The following is a 17614-nucleotide window of genomic DNA, read 5'->3' as shown; positions in this document are numbered from 1 at the left end:
CGATGTCCAAAAGTTGTCGTCGGCTGTACGATATGGACGCTAAACTGTTTTTAGCGAGAATACTTGAAATAAACAAGCAAATAACCACTAATTCAGCGAGACAGCGGGCTTCGCGATGTATGCGCGCCGCCATCTTGGTACACGCCCTCCCTGCGTGATTGGTGGATTTGGTAGCAGGCTAGGTTGAGTCGCTCAGACGCTGCCTTTTGATTGGTCGATTCGCACGTCCGTCTTCTTCGCTACACGTGTTGTCGGTATTGACAAACATTTCAGTGACATGCGCGCGATGCAGTGCTAATATTAGCATGTAGCCTACTTCACTGGATAAGAATACAACAATAGCATTTAGCATACTCCACCGGCTATGAATGCAACGTTAGCATGCAGCCTACTCCATTGGATAACCCTACTACGTTAACATGGAACATACTCCACTGGATATCAAAACCAAGATGGTTTTGATATCCAGATCACCAGGTGCACGCCAGGGGTTTAGGTCACCAGGTGCACATTGTGCGTGCCCCTGGTGACCCTCTGGACTTAGTCTGTGGCGAGTAGAGTAGAGTAGAGTGCTTCTCGGTCACCAGGTGCACTCAGCGGGGCGGGGTTACCATGTGCACGCAGTGGGGTGGGGTCACCAGGTGCACGCCAGGGGTTTGGGTCACCAGGTGCACGTTGTGCGTGCCCCTGGTGACCCTCTGGACTTAGTCTGTGGCGAGTAGAGGAGAGTAGAGTGCTTCTCGGTCACCAGGTGCACTCAGCGGGGCGGGGTTACCATGTGCACGCAGTGGGGTGGGGTCACCAGGTGCACGCTAAGGGGTTTGGGTCACCAGGTGCACGTTGTGTGTGCCCCTGGTGACCCTCTGGACTTAGTCTGTGGCGAGTAGAGGAGAGTAGAGTGCTTCTCGGTCACCAGGTGCACTCAGCGGGGCGGGGTTACCATGTGCACGCAGTGGGGTGGGGTCACCAGGTGCACGCTAAGGGGTTTGGGTCACCAGGTGCACGTTGTGTGTGCCCCTGGTGACCCTCTGGACTTAGTCTGTGGCGAGTAGAGTAGAGTAGAGTGCTTCTCGGTCACCAGGTGCACTCAGTGGGGCGGGGTTACCAGGTGCACGCCAGGGTTTCGGGTCACCAGGTGCACGTTGTTCTAAAAACTGCGGCTAAGGGGTCTAGTCCGCGGGGGGGGTGCTTAAGTGTGGGGGCCCGGGTTCGACTGGAGGTTCGGGTTGCCTGGGGGGTCTCCAGGAGGCGGTGTTGCCCCAGGGAAGGAGCCCCAAAGGGTGGGTGGGCGACCGGGGGGACGGAGGAGGTCAAGGGAGGTCAGAGTGGTGCTTCTGCTGGAGCAGCACTCTGGCCTCCCTTTTTTTTTGGCCTCCATCCCAGGGCACACAGTGACACACACAGGGAGGTCAGAGTGGTGCTTCTGCTGGAGCAGCACTCTGGCCTCCCTTTTTTTTTGGCCTCCATCCCAGGGCACACAGTGACACACACAGGGAGGTCAGAGTGGTGCTTCAAATAATGTTCCATGAGTTCAAATACAGGGGGACATGGTGGGAGACTATGGCGGGGGGAGTGACACACACTGGGGCATGGTCTGTGTATGCTGCATCCCTGGAACTTGTGATATAGACTTCCACAAGCTAAAACATGATAGACTTATGGGGATACAGTGGCACAGACTGGGGCTTTGCTGTGTGTGTGTGTGGCCTACCTTTTACTTGACACTTAATGTTCCATAAGCTCAAATACAGGGGGACATGGTGGGAGTGTATGGGGAGGACAGTGACACACACTGGGGCATGGTCTGTGTATGTTGCATCCCTGGAGCATGTGACATACACTTCCACAAGCTAAAACATGATAGACTTATGGGGATAGAGTGACACACATTGAGGCCTGCTGTCTGTCAGTGGGGCCTAGCTTTGACTTGAAACTTAATGCTCCATAAGTTCAAATACAGGGGGACATGGTGGGAGTCTATGGGGAGGACAGTGACACACACTGGGGCATGGTCTCTGTCTGTGGCATGCCTGGAGCATGTGTAATGTACACTTCCACAAGCTAAAACATGATAGACTTATGGGGATAGAGTGAAACACATTGAGGCCTGCTGTCTGTCAGTGGGGCCTAGCTTTGACTTGAAACTTAATGCTCCATAAGTTCAAATACAGGGGGACATGATGGGAGACTATGGGGCATAGAGTGGCACACACTGGGGCATGGTCTGTGTATGTTGCATCCCTGGAGCATGTGACATACACTTCCACAAGCTAAAACATGATAGTTGTGTTAGTTGTGTTGTTATTATAGTACATGATATTGGTTCCGCCCTATGCTGTTGTACCCGGACTGAGGGACCGCAGGTAAAACCTACGATGCTTGAATGTACAGATGAACGTCGTGGAATAAAGCCAGTAAAAGAAACCCTGCCCGTTCATTCCTAGTTAGGAATACAAATAAAACACAAACATAACAGTAGTGAGAGTCGATGTGGAGTCATCTCGAGCCGAGCTCTCAGCCCACCTCGGCTCCCTCGGCTGGGTTTTCCATCCCTGTCGGTGTAGCGGAGTCAGCTGGTCCCGCTGTTTTGCTCTAATCTCAGGGTATTGCGTCGATAAAAGATGTCTGGAATGCCGGAACCGATGTCCAAAAGTTGTCGTCGGCTGTACGATATGGACGCTAAACTGTTTTTAGCGAGAATACTTGAAATAAACAAGCAAATAACCACTAATTCAGCGAGACAGCGGGCTTCGCGATGTATGCGCGCCGCCATCTTGGTACACGCCCTCCCTGCGTGATTGGTGGATTTGGTAGCAGGCTAGGTTGAGTCGCTCAGACGCTGCCTTTTGATTGGTCGATTCGCACGTCCGTCTTCTTCGCTACACGTGTTGTCGGTATTGACAAACATTTCAGTGACATGCGCGCGATGCAGTGCTAATATTAGCATGTAGCCTACTTCACTGGATAAGAATACAACAATAGCATTTAGCATACTCCACCGGCTATGAATGCAACGTTAGCATGCAGCCTACTCCATTGGATAACCCTACTACGTTAACATGGAACATACTCCACTGGATATCAAAACCAAGATGGTTTTGATATCCAGATCACCAGGTGCACGCCAGGGGTTTAGGTCACCAGGTGCACATTGTGCGTGCCCCTGGTGACCCTCTGGACTTAGTCTGTGGCGAGTAGAGTAGAGTAGAGTGCTTCTCGGTCACCAGGTGCACTCAGCGGGGCGGGGTTACCATGTGCACGCAGTGGGGTGGGGTCACCAGGTGCACGCCAGGGGTTTGGGTCACCAGGTGCACGTTGTGCGTGCCCCTGGTGACCCTCTGGACTTAGTCTGTGGCGAGTAGAGGAGAGTAGAGTGCTTCTCGGTCACCAGGTGCACTCAGCGGGGCGGGGTTACCATGTGCACGCAGTGGGGTGGGGTCACCAGGTGCACGCTAAGGGGTTTGGGTCACCAGGTGCACGTTGTGTGTGCCCCTGGTGACCCTCTGGACTTAGTCTGTGGCGAGTAGAGGAGAGTAGAGTGCTTCTCGGTCACCAGGTGCACTCAGCGGGGCGGGGTTACCATGTGCACGCAGTGGGGTGGGGTCACCAGGTGCACGCTAAGGGGTTTGGGTCACCAGGTGCACGTTGTGTGTGCCCCTGGTGACCCTCTGGACTTAGTCTGTGGCGAGTAGAGTAGAGTAGAGTGCTTCTCGGTCACCAGGTGCACTCAGTGGGGCGGGGTTACCAGGTGCACGCCAGGGTTTCGGGTCACCAGGTGCACGTTGTTCTAAAAACTGCGGCTAAGGGGTCTAGTCCGCGGGGGGGGTGCTTAAGTGTGGGGGCCCGGGTTCGACTGGAGGTTCGGGTTGCCTGGGGGGTCTCCAGGAGGCGGTGTTGCCCCAGGGAAGGAGCCCCAAAGGGTGGGTGGGCGACCGGGGGGACGGAGGAGGTCAAGGGAGGTCAGAGTGGTGCTTCTGCTGGAGCAGCACTCTGGCCTCCCTTTTTTTTTGGCCTCCATCCCAGGGCACACAGTGACACACACAGGGAGGTCAGAGTGGTGCTTCTGCTGGAGCAGCACTCTGGCCTCCCTTTTTTTTTGGCCTCCATCCCAGGGCACACAGTGACACACACAGGGAGGTCAGAGTGGTGCTTCAAATAATGTTCCATGAGTTCAAATACAGGGGGACATGGTGGGAGACTATGGCGGGGGGAGTGACACACACTGGGGCATGGTCTGTGTATGCTGCATCCCTGGAACTTGTGATATAGACTTCCACAAGCTAAAACATGATAGACTTATGGGGATACAGTGGCACAGACTGGGGCTTTGCTGTGTGTGTGTGTGGCCTACCTTTTACTTGACACTTAATGTTCCATAAGCTCAAATACAGGGGGACATGGTGGGAGTGTATGGGGAGGACAGTGACACACACTGGGGCATGGTCTGTGTATGTTGCATCCCTGGAGCATGTGACATACACTTCCACAAGCTAAAACATGATAGACTTATGGGGATAGAGTGACACACATTGAGGCCTGCTGTCTGTCAGTGGGGCCTAGCTTTGACTTGAAACTTAATGCTCCATAAGTTCAAATACAGGGGGACATGGTGGGAGTCTATGGGGAGGACAGTGACACACACTGGGGCATGGTCTCTGTGTGTGGCATGCCTGGAAGTGGTGTAATGTACACATCCACAAGCTAAAACATGATAGACTTATGGGGATAGAGTGACACACATTGAGGCCTGCTGTCTGTCAGTGGGGCCTAGCTTTGACTTGAAACTTAATGCTCCATAAGTTCAAATACAGGGGGACATGATGGGAGACTATGGGGCATAGAGTGGCACACACTGGGGCATGGTCTGTGTATGTTGCATCCCTGGAGCATGTGACATACACTTCCACAAGCTAAAACATGATAGTTGTGTTAGTTGTGTTGTTATTATAGTACATGATATTGGTTCCGCCCTATGCTGTTGTACCCGGACTGAGGGACCGCAGGTAAAACCTACGATGCTTGAATGTACAGATGAACGTCGTGGAATAAAGCCAGTAAAAGAAACCCTGCCCGTTCATTCCTAGTTAGGAATACAAATAAAACACAAACATAACAGTAGTGAGAGTCGATGTGGAGTCATCTCGAGCCGAGCTCTCAGCCCACCTCGGCTCCCTCGGCTGGGTTTTCCATCCCTGTCGGTGTAGCGGAGTCAGCTGGTCCCGCTGTTTTGCTCTAATCTCAGGGTATTGCGTCGATAAAAGATGTCTGGAATGCCGGAACCGATGTCCAAAAGTTGTCGTCGGCTGTACGATATGGACGCTAAACTGTTTTTAGCGAGAATACTTGAAATAAACAAGCAAATAACCACTAATTCAGCGAGACAGCGGGCTTCGCGATGTATGCGCGCCGCCATCTTGGTACACGCCCTCCCTGCGTGATTGGTGAATTTGGTAGCAGGCTAGGTTGAGTCGCTCAGACGCTGCCTTTTGATTGGTCGATTCGCACGTCCGTCTTCTTCGCTACACGTGTTGTCGGTATTGACAAACATTTCAGTGACATGCGCGCGATGCAGTGCTAATATTAGCATGTAGCCTACTTCACTGGATAAGAATACAACAATAGCATTTAGCATACTCCACCGGCTATGAATGCAACGTTAGCATGCAGCCTACTCCATTGGATAACCCTACTACGTTAACATGGAACATACTCCACTGGATATCAAAACCAAGATGGTTTTGATATCCAGATCACCAGGTGCACGCCAGGGGTTTAGGTCACCAGGTGCACATTGTGCGTGCCCCTGGTGACCCTCTGGACTTAGTCTGTGGCGAGTAGAGTAGAGTAGAGTGCTTCTCGGTCACCAGGTGCACTCAGCGGGGCGGGGTTACCATGTGCACGCAGTGGGGTGGGGTCACCAGGTGCACGCCAGGGGTTTGGGTCACCAGGTGCACGTTGTGCGTGCCCCTGGTGACCCTCTGGACTTAGTCTGTGGCGAGTAGAGGAGAGTAGAGTGCTTCTCGGTCACCAGGTGCACTCAGCGGGGCGGGGTTACCATGTGCACGCAGTGGGGTGGGGTCACCAGGTGCACGCTAAGGGGTTTGGGTCACCAGGTGCACGTTGTGTGTGCCCCTGGTGACCCTCTGGACTTAGTCTGTGGCGAGTAGAGGAGAGTAGAGTGCTTCTCGGTCACCAGGTGCACTCAGCGGGGCGGGGTTACCATGTGCACGCAGTGGGGTGGGGTCACCAGGTGCACGCTAAGGGGTTTGGGTCACCAGGTGCACGTTGTGTGTGCCCCTGGTGACCCTCTGGACTTAGTCTGTGGCGAGTAGAGGAGAGTAGAGTGCTTCTCGGTCACCAGGTGCACTCAGTGGGGCGGGGTTACCAGGTGCACGCCAGGGTTTCGGGTCACCAGGTGCACGTTGTTCTAAAAACTGCGGCTAAGGGGTCTAGTCCGCGGGGGGGGGTGCTTAAGTGTGGGGGCCCGGGTTCGACTGGAGGTTCGGGTTGCCTGGGGGGTCTCCAGGAGGCGGTGTTGCCCCAGGGAAGGAGCCCCAAAGGGTGGGTGGGCGACCGGGGGGACGGAGGAGGTCAAGGGAGGTCAGAGTGGTGCTTCTGCTGGAGCACCACTCTGGCCTCCCTTTTTTTTGGGCCTCCATCCCAGGGCACACAGTGACACACACAGGGAGGTCAGAGTGGTGCTTCAAATAATGTTCCATGAGTTCAAATACAGGGGGACATGGTGGGAGACTATGGCGGGGGGAGTGACACACACTGGGGCATGGTCTGTGTATGCTGCATCCCTGGAACTTGTGATATAGACTTCCACAAGCTAAAACATGATAGACTTATGGGGATAGAGTGGCACAGACTGGGGCTTTGCTGTGTGTGTGTGTGGCCTACCTTTTACTTGACACTTAATGTTCCATAAGCTCAAATACAGGGGGACATGGTGGGAGTGTATGGGGAGGACAGTGACACACACTGGGGCATGGTCTCTGTCTGTGCCATGCCTGGAAGTGGTGTAATGTACACTTCCACAGGCTAAAACATGATAGACTTATGGGGATAGAGTGACACACATTGAGGCCTGCTGTCTGTCAGTGTGGCCTAGCTTTGACTTGAAACTTTATGCTCCATAAGTTCAAATACAGGGGGACATGGTGGGAGACTATGGGGCATAGAGTGGCACACACTGGGGCATGGTCTCTGTGTGTGGCATGCCTGGAGCATGTGATATACACTTCCACAAGCTAAAACATGATAGACTTTTGGGGATAGAGTGGCACAGACTGGGGCTTTGCTGTGTGTGTGTGGGGCCTACTTTTCACTTGACACTTAATGTTCCATAAGCTCAAATACAGGGGGACATGGAGGGAGACTATGGGGCATAGAGTGGCACACACTGGGGCATGGTCTCTGTGTGTGGCATGTCTGGAAGTGGTGTAATGTACACTTCCACAAGCTAAAACATGATAGACTTATGGGGATATAGTGGCACAGACTGGGGCTTTGCTGTCTGTGTGTGGCCTACCTTTTACTTGACACTTAATGTTCCATAAGCTCAAATACAGGGGGACATGGAGGGAGACTATGGGGCATAGAGTGGCACACACTGGGGCATGGTCTCTGTGTGTGGCATGCCTGGAGCTGGTGTAATGTACACTTCCACAAGCTAAAACATGATAGTTGTGTTAGTTGTGTTGTTATTATAGTACATGATATTGGTTCCGCCCTATGCTGTTGTACCCGGACTGAGGGACCGCAGGTAAAACCTACGATGCTTGAATGTACAGATGAACGTCGTGGAATAAAGCCAGTAAAAGAAACCCTGCCCGTTCATTCCTAGTTAGGAATACAAATAAAATACAAACATAACAGTAGTGAGAGTCGATGTGGATGTTATCTCGAGCCGAGCTCTCAGCCCACCTCGGCTCCCTCGGCTGGGTTTTCCATCCCGGTCGGTGTAGCGGAGTCAGCTGGTCCCGCTGTTTTGCTCTAATCTCAGGGTATTGCGTCGATAAAAGATGTCTGGAATGCCGGAACCGATGTCCAAAAGTTGTCGTCGGCTGTACGATATGGACGCTAAACTGTTTTTAGCGAGAATACTTGAAATAAACAAGCAAATAACCACTAATTCAGCGAGACAGCGGGCTTCGCGATGTATGCGCGCCGCCATCTTGGTACACGCCCTCCCTGCGTGATTGGTTGGATTTGGTAGCAGGCTAGGTTGAGTCGCTCAGACGCTGCCTTTTGATTGGTCGATTCGCACGTCCGTCTTCTTCGCTACACGTGTTGTCGGTATTGACAAACATTTCAGTGACATGCGCGCGATGCAGTGCTAATATTAGCATGTAGCCTACTTCACTGGATAAGAATACAACAATAGCATTTAGCATACTCCACCGGCTATGAATGCAACGTTAGCATGCAGCCTACTCCATTGGATAACCCTACTACGTTAACATGGAACATACTCCACTGGATATCAAAACCAAGATGGTTTTGATATCCAGGTCACCAGGTGCACGCCAGGGGTTTAGGTCACCAGGTGCACGTTGTGCGTGCCCCTGGTGACCCTCTGGACTTAGTCTGTGGCGAGTAGAGTAGAGTAGAGTGCTTCTCGGTCACCAGGTGCACTCAGCGGGGCGGGGTTACCATGTGCACGCAGTGGGGTGGGGTCACCAGGTGCACGCTAAGGGGTTTGGGTCACCAGGTGCACGTTGTGTGTGCCCCTGGTGACCCTCTGGACTTAGTCTGTGGCGAGTAGAGGAGAGTAGAGTGCTTCTCGGTCACCAGGTGCACTCAGCGGGGCGGGGTTACCATGTGCACGCAGTGGGGTGGGGTCACCAGGTGCACGCTAAGGGGTTTGGGTCACCAGGTGCACGTTGTGTGTGCCCCTGGTGACCCTCTGGACTTAGTCTGTGGCGAGTAGAGGAGAGTAGAGTGCTTCTCGGTCACCAGGTGCACTCAGCGGGGCGGGGTTACCATGTGCACGCAGTGGGGTGGGGTCACCAGGTGCACGCCAGGGGTTTGGGTCACCAGGTGCACGTTGTGTGTGCCCCTGGTGACCCTCTGGACTTAGTCTGTGGCGAGTAGAGGAGAGTAGAGTGCTTCTCGGTCACCAGGTGCACTCAGCGGGGCGGGGTTACCATGTGCACGCAGTGGGGTGGGGTCACCAGGTGCACGCTAAGGGGTTTGGGTCACCAGGTGCACGTTGTGTGTGCCCCTGGTGACCCTCTGGACTTAGTCTGTGGCGAGTAGAGGAGAGTAGAGTGCTTCTCGGTCACCAGGTGCACTCAGCGGGGCGGGGTTACCATGTGCACGCAGTGGGGTGGGGTCACCAGGTGCACGCCAGGGGTTTGGGTCACCAGGTGCACATTGTGCGTGCCCCTGGTGACCCTCTGGACTTAGTCTGTGGCGAGTAGAGGAGAGTAGAGTGCTTCTCGGTCACCAGGTGCACTCAGCGGGGCGGGGTTACCATGTGCACGCAGTGGGGTGGGGTCACCAGGTGCACGCTAAGGGGTTTGGGTCACCAGGTGCACGTTGTGTGTGCCCCTGGTGACCCTCTGGACTTAGTCTGTGGCGAGTAGAGGAGAGTAGAGTGCTTCTCGGTCACCAGGTGCACTCAGCGGGGCGGGGTTACCATGTGCACGCAGTGGGGTGGGGTCACCAGGTGCACGCTAAGGGGTTTGGGTCACCAGGTGCACGTTGTGTGTGCCCCTGGTGACCCTCTGGACTTAGTCTGTGGCGAGTAGAGGAGAGTAGAGTGCTTCTCGGTCACCAGGTGCACTCAGTGGGGCGGGGTTACCAGGTGCACGCCAGGGTTTCGGGTCACCAGGTGCACGTTGTTCTAAAAACTGCGGCTAAGGGGTCTAGTCCGCGGGGGGGGGTGCTTAAGTGTGGGGGCCCGGGTTCGACTGGAGGTTCGGGTTGCCTGGGGGGTCTCCAGGAGGCGGTGTTGCCCCAGGGAAGGAGCCCCAAAGGGTGGGTGGGCGACCGGGGGGACGGAGGAGGTCAAGGGAGGTCAGAGTGGTGCTTCTGCTGGAGCACCACTCTGGCCTCCCTTTTTTTTGGGCCTCCATCCCAGGGCACACAGTGACACACACAGGGAGGTCAGAGTGGTGCTTCAAATAATGTTCCATGAGTTCAAATACAGGGGGACATGGTGGGAGACTATGGCGGGGGGAGTGACACACACTGGGGCATGGTCTGTGTATGCTGCATCCCTGGAACTTGTGATATAGACTTCCACAAGCTAAAACATGATAGACTTATGGGGATAGAGTGGCACAGACTGGGGCTTTGCTGTGTGTGTGTGTGGCCTACCTTTTACTTGACACTTAATGTTCCATAAGCTCAAATACAGGGGGACATGGTGGGAGTGTATGGGGAGGACAGTGACACACACTGGGGCATGGTCTCTGTCTGTGCCATGCCTGGAAGTGGTGTAATGTACACTTCCACAGGCTAAAACATGATAGACTTATGGGGATAGAGTGACACACATTGAGGCCTGCTGTCTGTCAGTGTGGCCTAGCTTTGACTTGAAACTTTATGCTCCATAAGTTCAAATACAGGGGGACATGGTGGGAGACTATGGGGCATAGAGTGGCACACACTGGGGCATGGTCTCTGTGTGTGGCATGCCTGGAGCATGTGATATACACTTCCACAAGCTAAAACATGATAGACTTTTGGGGATAGAGTGGCACAGACTGGGGCTTTGCTGTGTGTGTGTGGGGCCTACTTTTCACTTGACACTTAATGTTCCATAAGCTCAAATACAGGGGGACATGGAGGGAGACTATGGGGCATAGAGTGGCACACACTGGGGCATGGTCTCTGTGTGTGGCATGTCTGGAAGTGGTGTAATGTACACTTCCACAAGCTAAAACATGATAGACTTATGGGGATATAGTGGCACAGACTGGGGCTTTGCTGTCTGTGTGTGGCCTACCTTTTACTTGACACTTAATGTTCCATAAGCTCAAATACAGGGGGACATGGAGGGAGACTATGGGGCATAGAGTGGCACACACTGGGGCATGGTCTCTGTGTGTGGCATGCCTGGAGCTGGTGTAATGTACACTTCCACAAGCTAAAACATGATAGTTGTGTTAGTTGTGTTGTTATTATAGTACATGATATTGGTTCCGCCCTATGCTGTTGTACCCGGACTGAGGGACCGCAGGTAAAACCTACGATGCTTGAATGTACAGATGAACGTCGTGGAATAAAGCCAGTAAAAGAAACCCTGCCCGTTCATTCCTAGTTAGGAATACAAATAAAATACAAACATAACAGTAGTGAGAGTCGATGTGGATGTTATCTCGAGCCGAGCTCTCAGCCCACCTCGGCTCCCTCGGCTGGGTTTTCCATCCCGGTCGGTGTAGCGGAGTCAGCTGGTCCCGCTGTTTTGCTCTAATCTCAGGGTATTGCGTCGATAAAAGATGTCTGGAATGCCGGAACCGATGTCCAAAAGTTGTCGTCGGCTGTACGATATGGACGCTAAACTGTTTTTAGCGAGAATACTTGAAATAAACAAGCAAATAACCACTAATTCAGCGAGACAGCGGGCTTCGCGATGTATGCGCGCCGCCATCTTGGTACACGCCCTCCCTGCGTGATTGGTTGGATTTGGTAGCAGGCTAGGTTGAGTCGCTCAGACGCTGCCTTTTGATTGGTCGATTCGCACGTCCGTCTTCTTCGCTACACGTGTTGTCGGTATTGACAAACATTTCAGTGACATGCGCGCGATGCAGTGCTAATATTAGCATGTAGCCTACTTCACTGGATAAGAATACAACAATAGCATTTAGCATACTCCACCGGCTATGAATGCAACGTTAGCATGCAGCCTACTCCATTGGATAACCCTACTACGTTCACATGGAACATACTCCACTGGATATCAAAACCAAGATGGCGGCGCGCATGCGTCGCGCGCATGTCACTGTCACTGAAATGATTGCAACCTGATGTGGTGTGTGTGGGAGGGAGCTGAGAGGGATGTAGGGTGGAGCATTACTCTCTCACACACACACACACACACACACACACACACACACACACACCACTCCCCCGACAGTGACACAGACACAGAACAAGGAAGTGTTCCCTCCCACAAGCACTTCTAGGAAAACAAAACTTACAGTATCTCTGACACTCGACGCTGCTCAGTCTGGTTGTGTGTGCAGCAACATGGCAGAGAGCATGGACTCTTTTAGCTGTCCGATCTGTCTGGATCTACTGAAGGATCCGGTGGCTATTCCCTGTGGACACAGCTACTGTATGGGCTGTATTAAGGGCTGCTGGGATCAGGATGATCAGAAGGGGGTCTACAGCTGCCCCCTATGTAAGGAAAGCTTTATCCCCAGGCCTGTTCTGAGGAAAAACACTCTGTTGGCTGAATTAGTGGAGAATCTGAAGAAGACAAGACTCCAAGCTGCTCCTCCTGCTCACTGTTATGCTGGACTTGGAGATGTGGCGTGTGATGTCTGCACTGGGAGAAAGCAGAAAGCCCTCAAGTCCTGTCTGGTGTGTCTGGCCTCTTACTGTGAGACTCACCTCCAGCCTCACTATGAATTTCCTGCCTTTAAGAAGCACAAGCTGGTCAACGCCTCCACACAACTGCAGGAGAAGATCTGCTCTCTTCATGATGAAGTGATGAAGATTTTCTGCCGTACCGACCAGCAGTGTATCTGTTATCTGTGTTCTTTAGATGAACATAAAGGCCATGACACAGTCTCAGCTGCAGCAGAAAGGACAGAGAAACAGGTAAGAAGAAGAGCTTCAGACTAGTATTACTCTGAGTATCACATACAGGACAACTATGAGTAATAAGTAAGAACCAGAGCTACTAGTTGGTGACTCTGTCTGTAAAACATCTAAAAGTAAATGTCACTGACTGATTGAATGATATTTCCAGAGATCCAAAGTCTCTTCCACATGACTGTGTTTGTGTAGGGAGAGGGTTAAGGTTGTTGATGTTCTTGTTTTACAATCTGGTTCTTATCAGACAAGTTTTAACAGGTACGATGACTCATAACAGTGTAACAGTGCTTCTCTCTCTTCTGGACTCATAACAGTGTGTAGTATACAGCAACAGTGTGTGTGTGTCTACAGCGTCAGCTGGGGATGAGTCAGCAGGAAGTCCAGCAGAGAGTCCAGAAGAGAGAGAAGCAACTGAAGGAGACCAAACAGGCTGTGGAGTCTCTCACAGTGAGTGTGTGTGTGTGTGAGTGAGTGTGTGTGTGTGTGTGTGTGTGTGTGAGTGTGTGTGTGTTTTCTTTCTTTTCTTCTTTTTGCCCAGTCACTACCCCCCATCATCAGAGGACTTAAGTACTTTGTTTGTTTTATTCATTTTAATAGTTATTACAAATATTTTCCATCTACTAGGTACCTATTTATGTTATTATTATTTATTCATTTAATTATTATTTTACATGGTCATTGATGTCCATTATGGTTTATTTGGTGTTTTTCCTGTTGTACGTGTTAAGATATATCAACTCCATCCACACACACACTATTAGTAAATAGTATATTTGAATTTAATCTGATTATTTGCTGTAATATTTGATCTGACTGTTCTGGAAGATAACATCGAAATTGTAACCAGCTTTGTATGCCTTGTTTTAACAAGGGTGATACTTTGTAGAGTATTTCATTTTCAACATCCCAAAACTGAGATGTTGTGATCTGTATGAAGGCCAACAGGCCTTTTTTAAATCGAGGGTGAGCTTCTTTTAGTAATCTGCTACACAACCAGTTTGGTAAAGTATAGTATAGTTTTTGAATGATTGAAGCTTTTAGGGAGAGGCCCGTCCTTAAATAGACTGGGTCTTTATACTGACCAGTGATAGCGAGATCAGACCCTCTTGTTGTGTGTCAGATAGTTTGTTGTTTTTGGAGGAACTTCTCCTGCCAGTAATGGATGTTTCAGTATCTCAACAAAAGTTTCATATACTTCTACTGGTATGCCATCAAAACCAGGGCTTTTTCCTGTCTGATAAGATTCAATTGCCTTAAGACGTTTGTGTGTGTGTGTGTGTGTGTGTCCTAACAGCGCTCTGCACAGACAGCAGTGGAGGACAGTGAGAGGATCTTCACGGAGCTGATCCGCTCCATTGAGAGAAGGTTGTCTGAGGTGAAGCAGCTGATCAGAGCCCAGCAGAAGGCAGCGGTGAGTCAGGCTGAAGGACTGGTGGAGAAACTGGAGCAGGAGATAGCTGAGCTGAGGAGGAGAGACGCTGAGCTGGAGCAGCTTTCACACACAGAGGATCCCATCCATTTCCTCCAGGTAACCACACTGACCCTCCATCTGCAATACTGAAACAAGATTACTGTTCAGTTATTCATTCATCCTCTGTTCTCTCTCTCTCCTTCTCTTTCTCTCTCTGTCTCTGTTTTTCTCTCTCTCTGTCTCTCTCTGCCTCTCTCTCTGTCTCTCTCTCTCCAGAGTTATCAGTCTCTCTCCAGTCCCAGTGTATGTTCAGACTTCCCCAGCATCATTGAGGGTCCTCTTCAGTTGTTTGGAGGTGTGAGTGAGGCTGTGTCTGAGCTGAGAGACAAACTAGAGGACCTCCTTAAGGGAGAATGGCCCAACATCTCAACTACAGGTGGGTTAGGTTTAGGGTTAGGGTTAGGGTTAAGGTTAAACCTTAACCCTAACCCAACATCTCAACTACAGGTGGGTTACAAACTCTACCTGCTCAACTTTCATCACCTCAACTTCAGACCAGTTACAGTTGTGGTCAGAAGTTTACATACACTTGTAAAGAACATGTATGTCATGGCAGTCTTGAGTTTCCAATCATTTCTACAACTCTTATTTTTCTTTTATGGATTGATTGGAGCACATATTTCTTTGTCACAAAAAACATTCATGAAGTTTGGTTCTTTTATGAATTTATTATGGGTTTTCTAAAAATGTGACAAAATCTGCTGGGTCAAAAATATACATACAGCAATGCTAATATTTGGTTAAATGTCCCTTGGCCATTTTCACCTCAATTAGACGCTTTTGGTAGCCATGCACAAGCTTCTGGCAAGCTTCTGGTTGAATCTTCTGACCACTCCTCTTGACAGAATCGGTGCAGTTCAACTAAATTCAGCACATTCCACTCCATGTTCTCAATGGGGTTTAAGTCAGGACTTTGTGAAAGCCATTCTAAGACCTTAATTCTCGCCTGATTTCGCCATTCCTTTACCACGTTTCTTTGTGACTCAAGACTGCCATGTTCTTTACAAGAGTTCTCTAACCCCTAACCCTAACCCAAATACTAAACCGTCAATGAAAACATCCAACCAACAACAGACCCTAACCCCTAACCCCTAACCACTAACCCAAATACTAAACCGTCAATGAAAACATCCAACCAACAACAGACCCTAACCCTAACCCCTAACCCAAATACTAAACCATCAATGAAAACATCCAACCAACAACAGACCCTAACCCTGACCCCTAACCCAAATACTAAACCCTCAATGAAAACATCCAACCAACAACAGACCCTAACCCTGACCCCTAACCCAAATACTAAACCGTCAATGAAAACATCCAACCAACAACAGACCCTAACCCCTAACCCTAACACTAAACCGTCAATGAAAACATCCAACCAACAACAGACCCTAACCCTGACCCCTAACCCAAATACTAAACGCTCAATGAAAACATCCAACCAACAACAGACCTTAACCCCTAACCCTGACCCCTAACCCAAATACTAAACGCTCAATGAAAACATCCAACCAACAACAGACCTTAACCCCTAACCCTGACCCCTAACCCAATTACTAAACCATCAATGAAAACATCCAACCAACCACAGACCCTAACCCCTAACCCTAACCCAAATACTAAACCGTCAATGAAAACATCCAACCAACAACAGACCCTAACCCTGACCCCTAACCCAAATACTAAACGCTCAATGAAAACATCCAACCAACAACAGACCTTAACCCCTAACCCTGACCCCTAACCCAATTACTAAACCATCAATGAAAACATCCAACCAACCACAGACCCTAACCCTGACCCCTAACCCAAATACTAAACCCTCAATGAAAACATCCAACCAACAACAGACCTTAACCCCTAACCCTGACCCCTAACCCAATTACTAAACCATCAATGAAAACATCCAACCAACCACAGACCCTAACCCTGACCCCAAACCCAAATACTAAACCATCAATGAAAACATCCAACCAACAACAGACCCTAACCCCTAATCCTAACCCCAACCCCAACCCGTAACCCTAACCCTAACCCTACTGACGTGCGGCCGCGTTTTCAGGGGTTTCCAAAATGTTTTGATCAATATCTCCGTGATAATTCGGCGTATAAACATGGTTTAAATATCGGTAGACTCTCAGCTTTCGATTCTGCACTCCTGTGACATGCCCTCTCACTCACAGACGGAGCTATGAGCCTCAGAACAGCTTGGTACACACCCTCCCTGCGTAATTGGTGAATTTGGTAGCAGCCTTGCTTGAGTCGCTAAGACACTGCCTTTTACCGTCGGTGATTGGTTGATTTACACGTCCATCTTCTTCGCTAAACGTGACGTCGGCATTGTCGGTATTGACAAACATTTCAGTGACAGAGACAGAAAGCAGAGAAGATGTGTTTACAAGGATCCATTAGAAGTCCTTTTTTATATTCTGTCTAGTATTTTATTCATATTGTATACCATTTCTGTGTAGCTCAGGACTTCATGAATGAATTTCAAGCACCAAAACAATTCATCCACATGGGTAAAGATATGTTTTCACATGGGATTTGAAACATTTCTGAAAAACGGATTCGAAATGTTCATGTTTAGGCCTACTTACCTCTTCACACAGTGCTCTTGGGGTAAACATCCATCACAATCAAGAAAGCTGAGTTTGTCCTGAAAATATTGATATGAAACACTTGGGTATTATTTTGTATGGAAGTGCCTTCAAATTGAGAAAGAAAAAATGTATGTAAAAATGGAGAAAATACCCCTGGTCCCCAAAGGGTTAACCTGCAAAGTGAGGCCTTCTCTTTTCCCCCCATCAGAACAATGTGGGACCTGTCCATGTTTACAACCCTTGACTGATACATGTCTCTCTCTCTCTCTCCCTCTCTCTCTCTGTCCCTCTCTCTCTGTCCCTCCCTCCCTCTCTCCCTCCCTCCCTCCCTCCCTACCTCTTCTCCCCATCCAATCTCTCTCTCTCTTTCCCTCTTTCTCTGTCTTTTTCTCTCTCTCCCTCCCTACCCCCCTCTCTCCCTCTACCTCTCTCCCACTCTCCCTATCTCTACCTCCCTTCCTGTCTCCCTAACTCTACCTCCCTCTTTCCCTCTTTCACTCGCTCTCTCTCTCTCGTCCTCACCCTCCCTCTCTCTCTCTCTCTCTCTCTCTCTCTGTCACAATCTCTCTCTCTTTCTTTCACTCCCTCCCTCCCTCCTCTTGCTCTCCCTCCGTGCCTCTCTCTCCCTCCGTGCCTCTCTCTCCTTCCCTCCTCTCTCCATCCCATCTCTCTTCCTCCCTCCCTACCTCTCTCTACTACTCTGCCTCCCTCTCTCCCTCCATCCTCTCCCTCCCTCCCTCCCCCCTCTCTCTCCCTTCCT

At 50.5% G+C, this 17614-nt stretch overlaps 1 protein-coding gene across 1 annotated transcript in view; it reads left to right on the top strand.

Moving 5' to 3' along the window:
* Positions 1 to 17614, top strand: part of LOC310823913 (tripartite motif-containing protein 16-like protein) — a gene marked incomplete at its 5' end in the record, with an annotated part of 214783 nt that overhangs the window by 192490 nt on the left and 4679 nt on the right. The window contains one exon of the mRNA XM_083696854.1: positions 14465 to 14624. Coding sequence (XP_083552980.1) covers positions 14465 to 14624 — 160 coding nt within the window. The remainder of the gene's footprint in view (positions 1 to 14464; positions 14625 to 17614) is intronic.

This window comes from Argentina silus, assembly GCF_951799395.1.
Source record: "Argentina silus genome assembly, chromosome: Y".
Taxonomy (NCBI): Eukaryota; Metazoa; Chordata; class Actinopteri; order Argentiniformes; family Argentinidae; genus Argentina; species Argentina silus.
The sequence above is the reverse complement of the archived record's forward strand: the minus strand, read 5'-3'. Positions and strand labels throughout refer to the sequence as shown.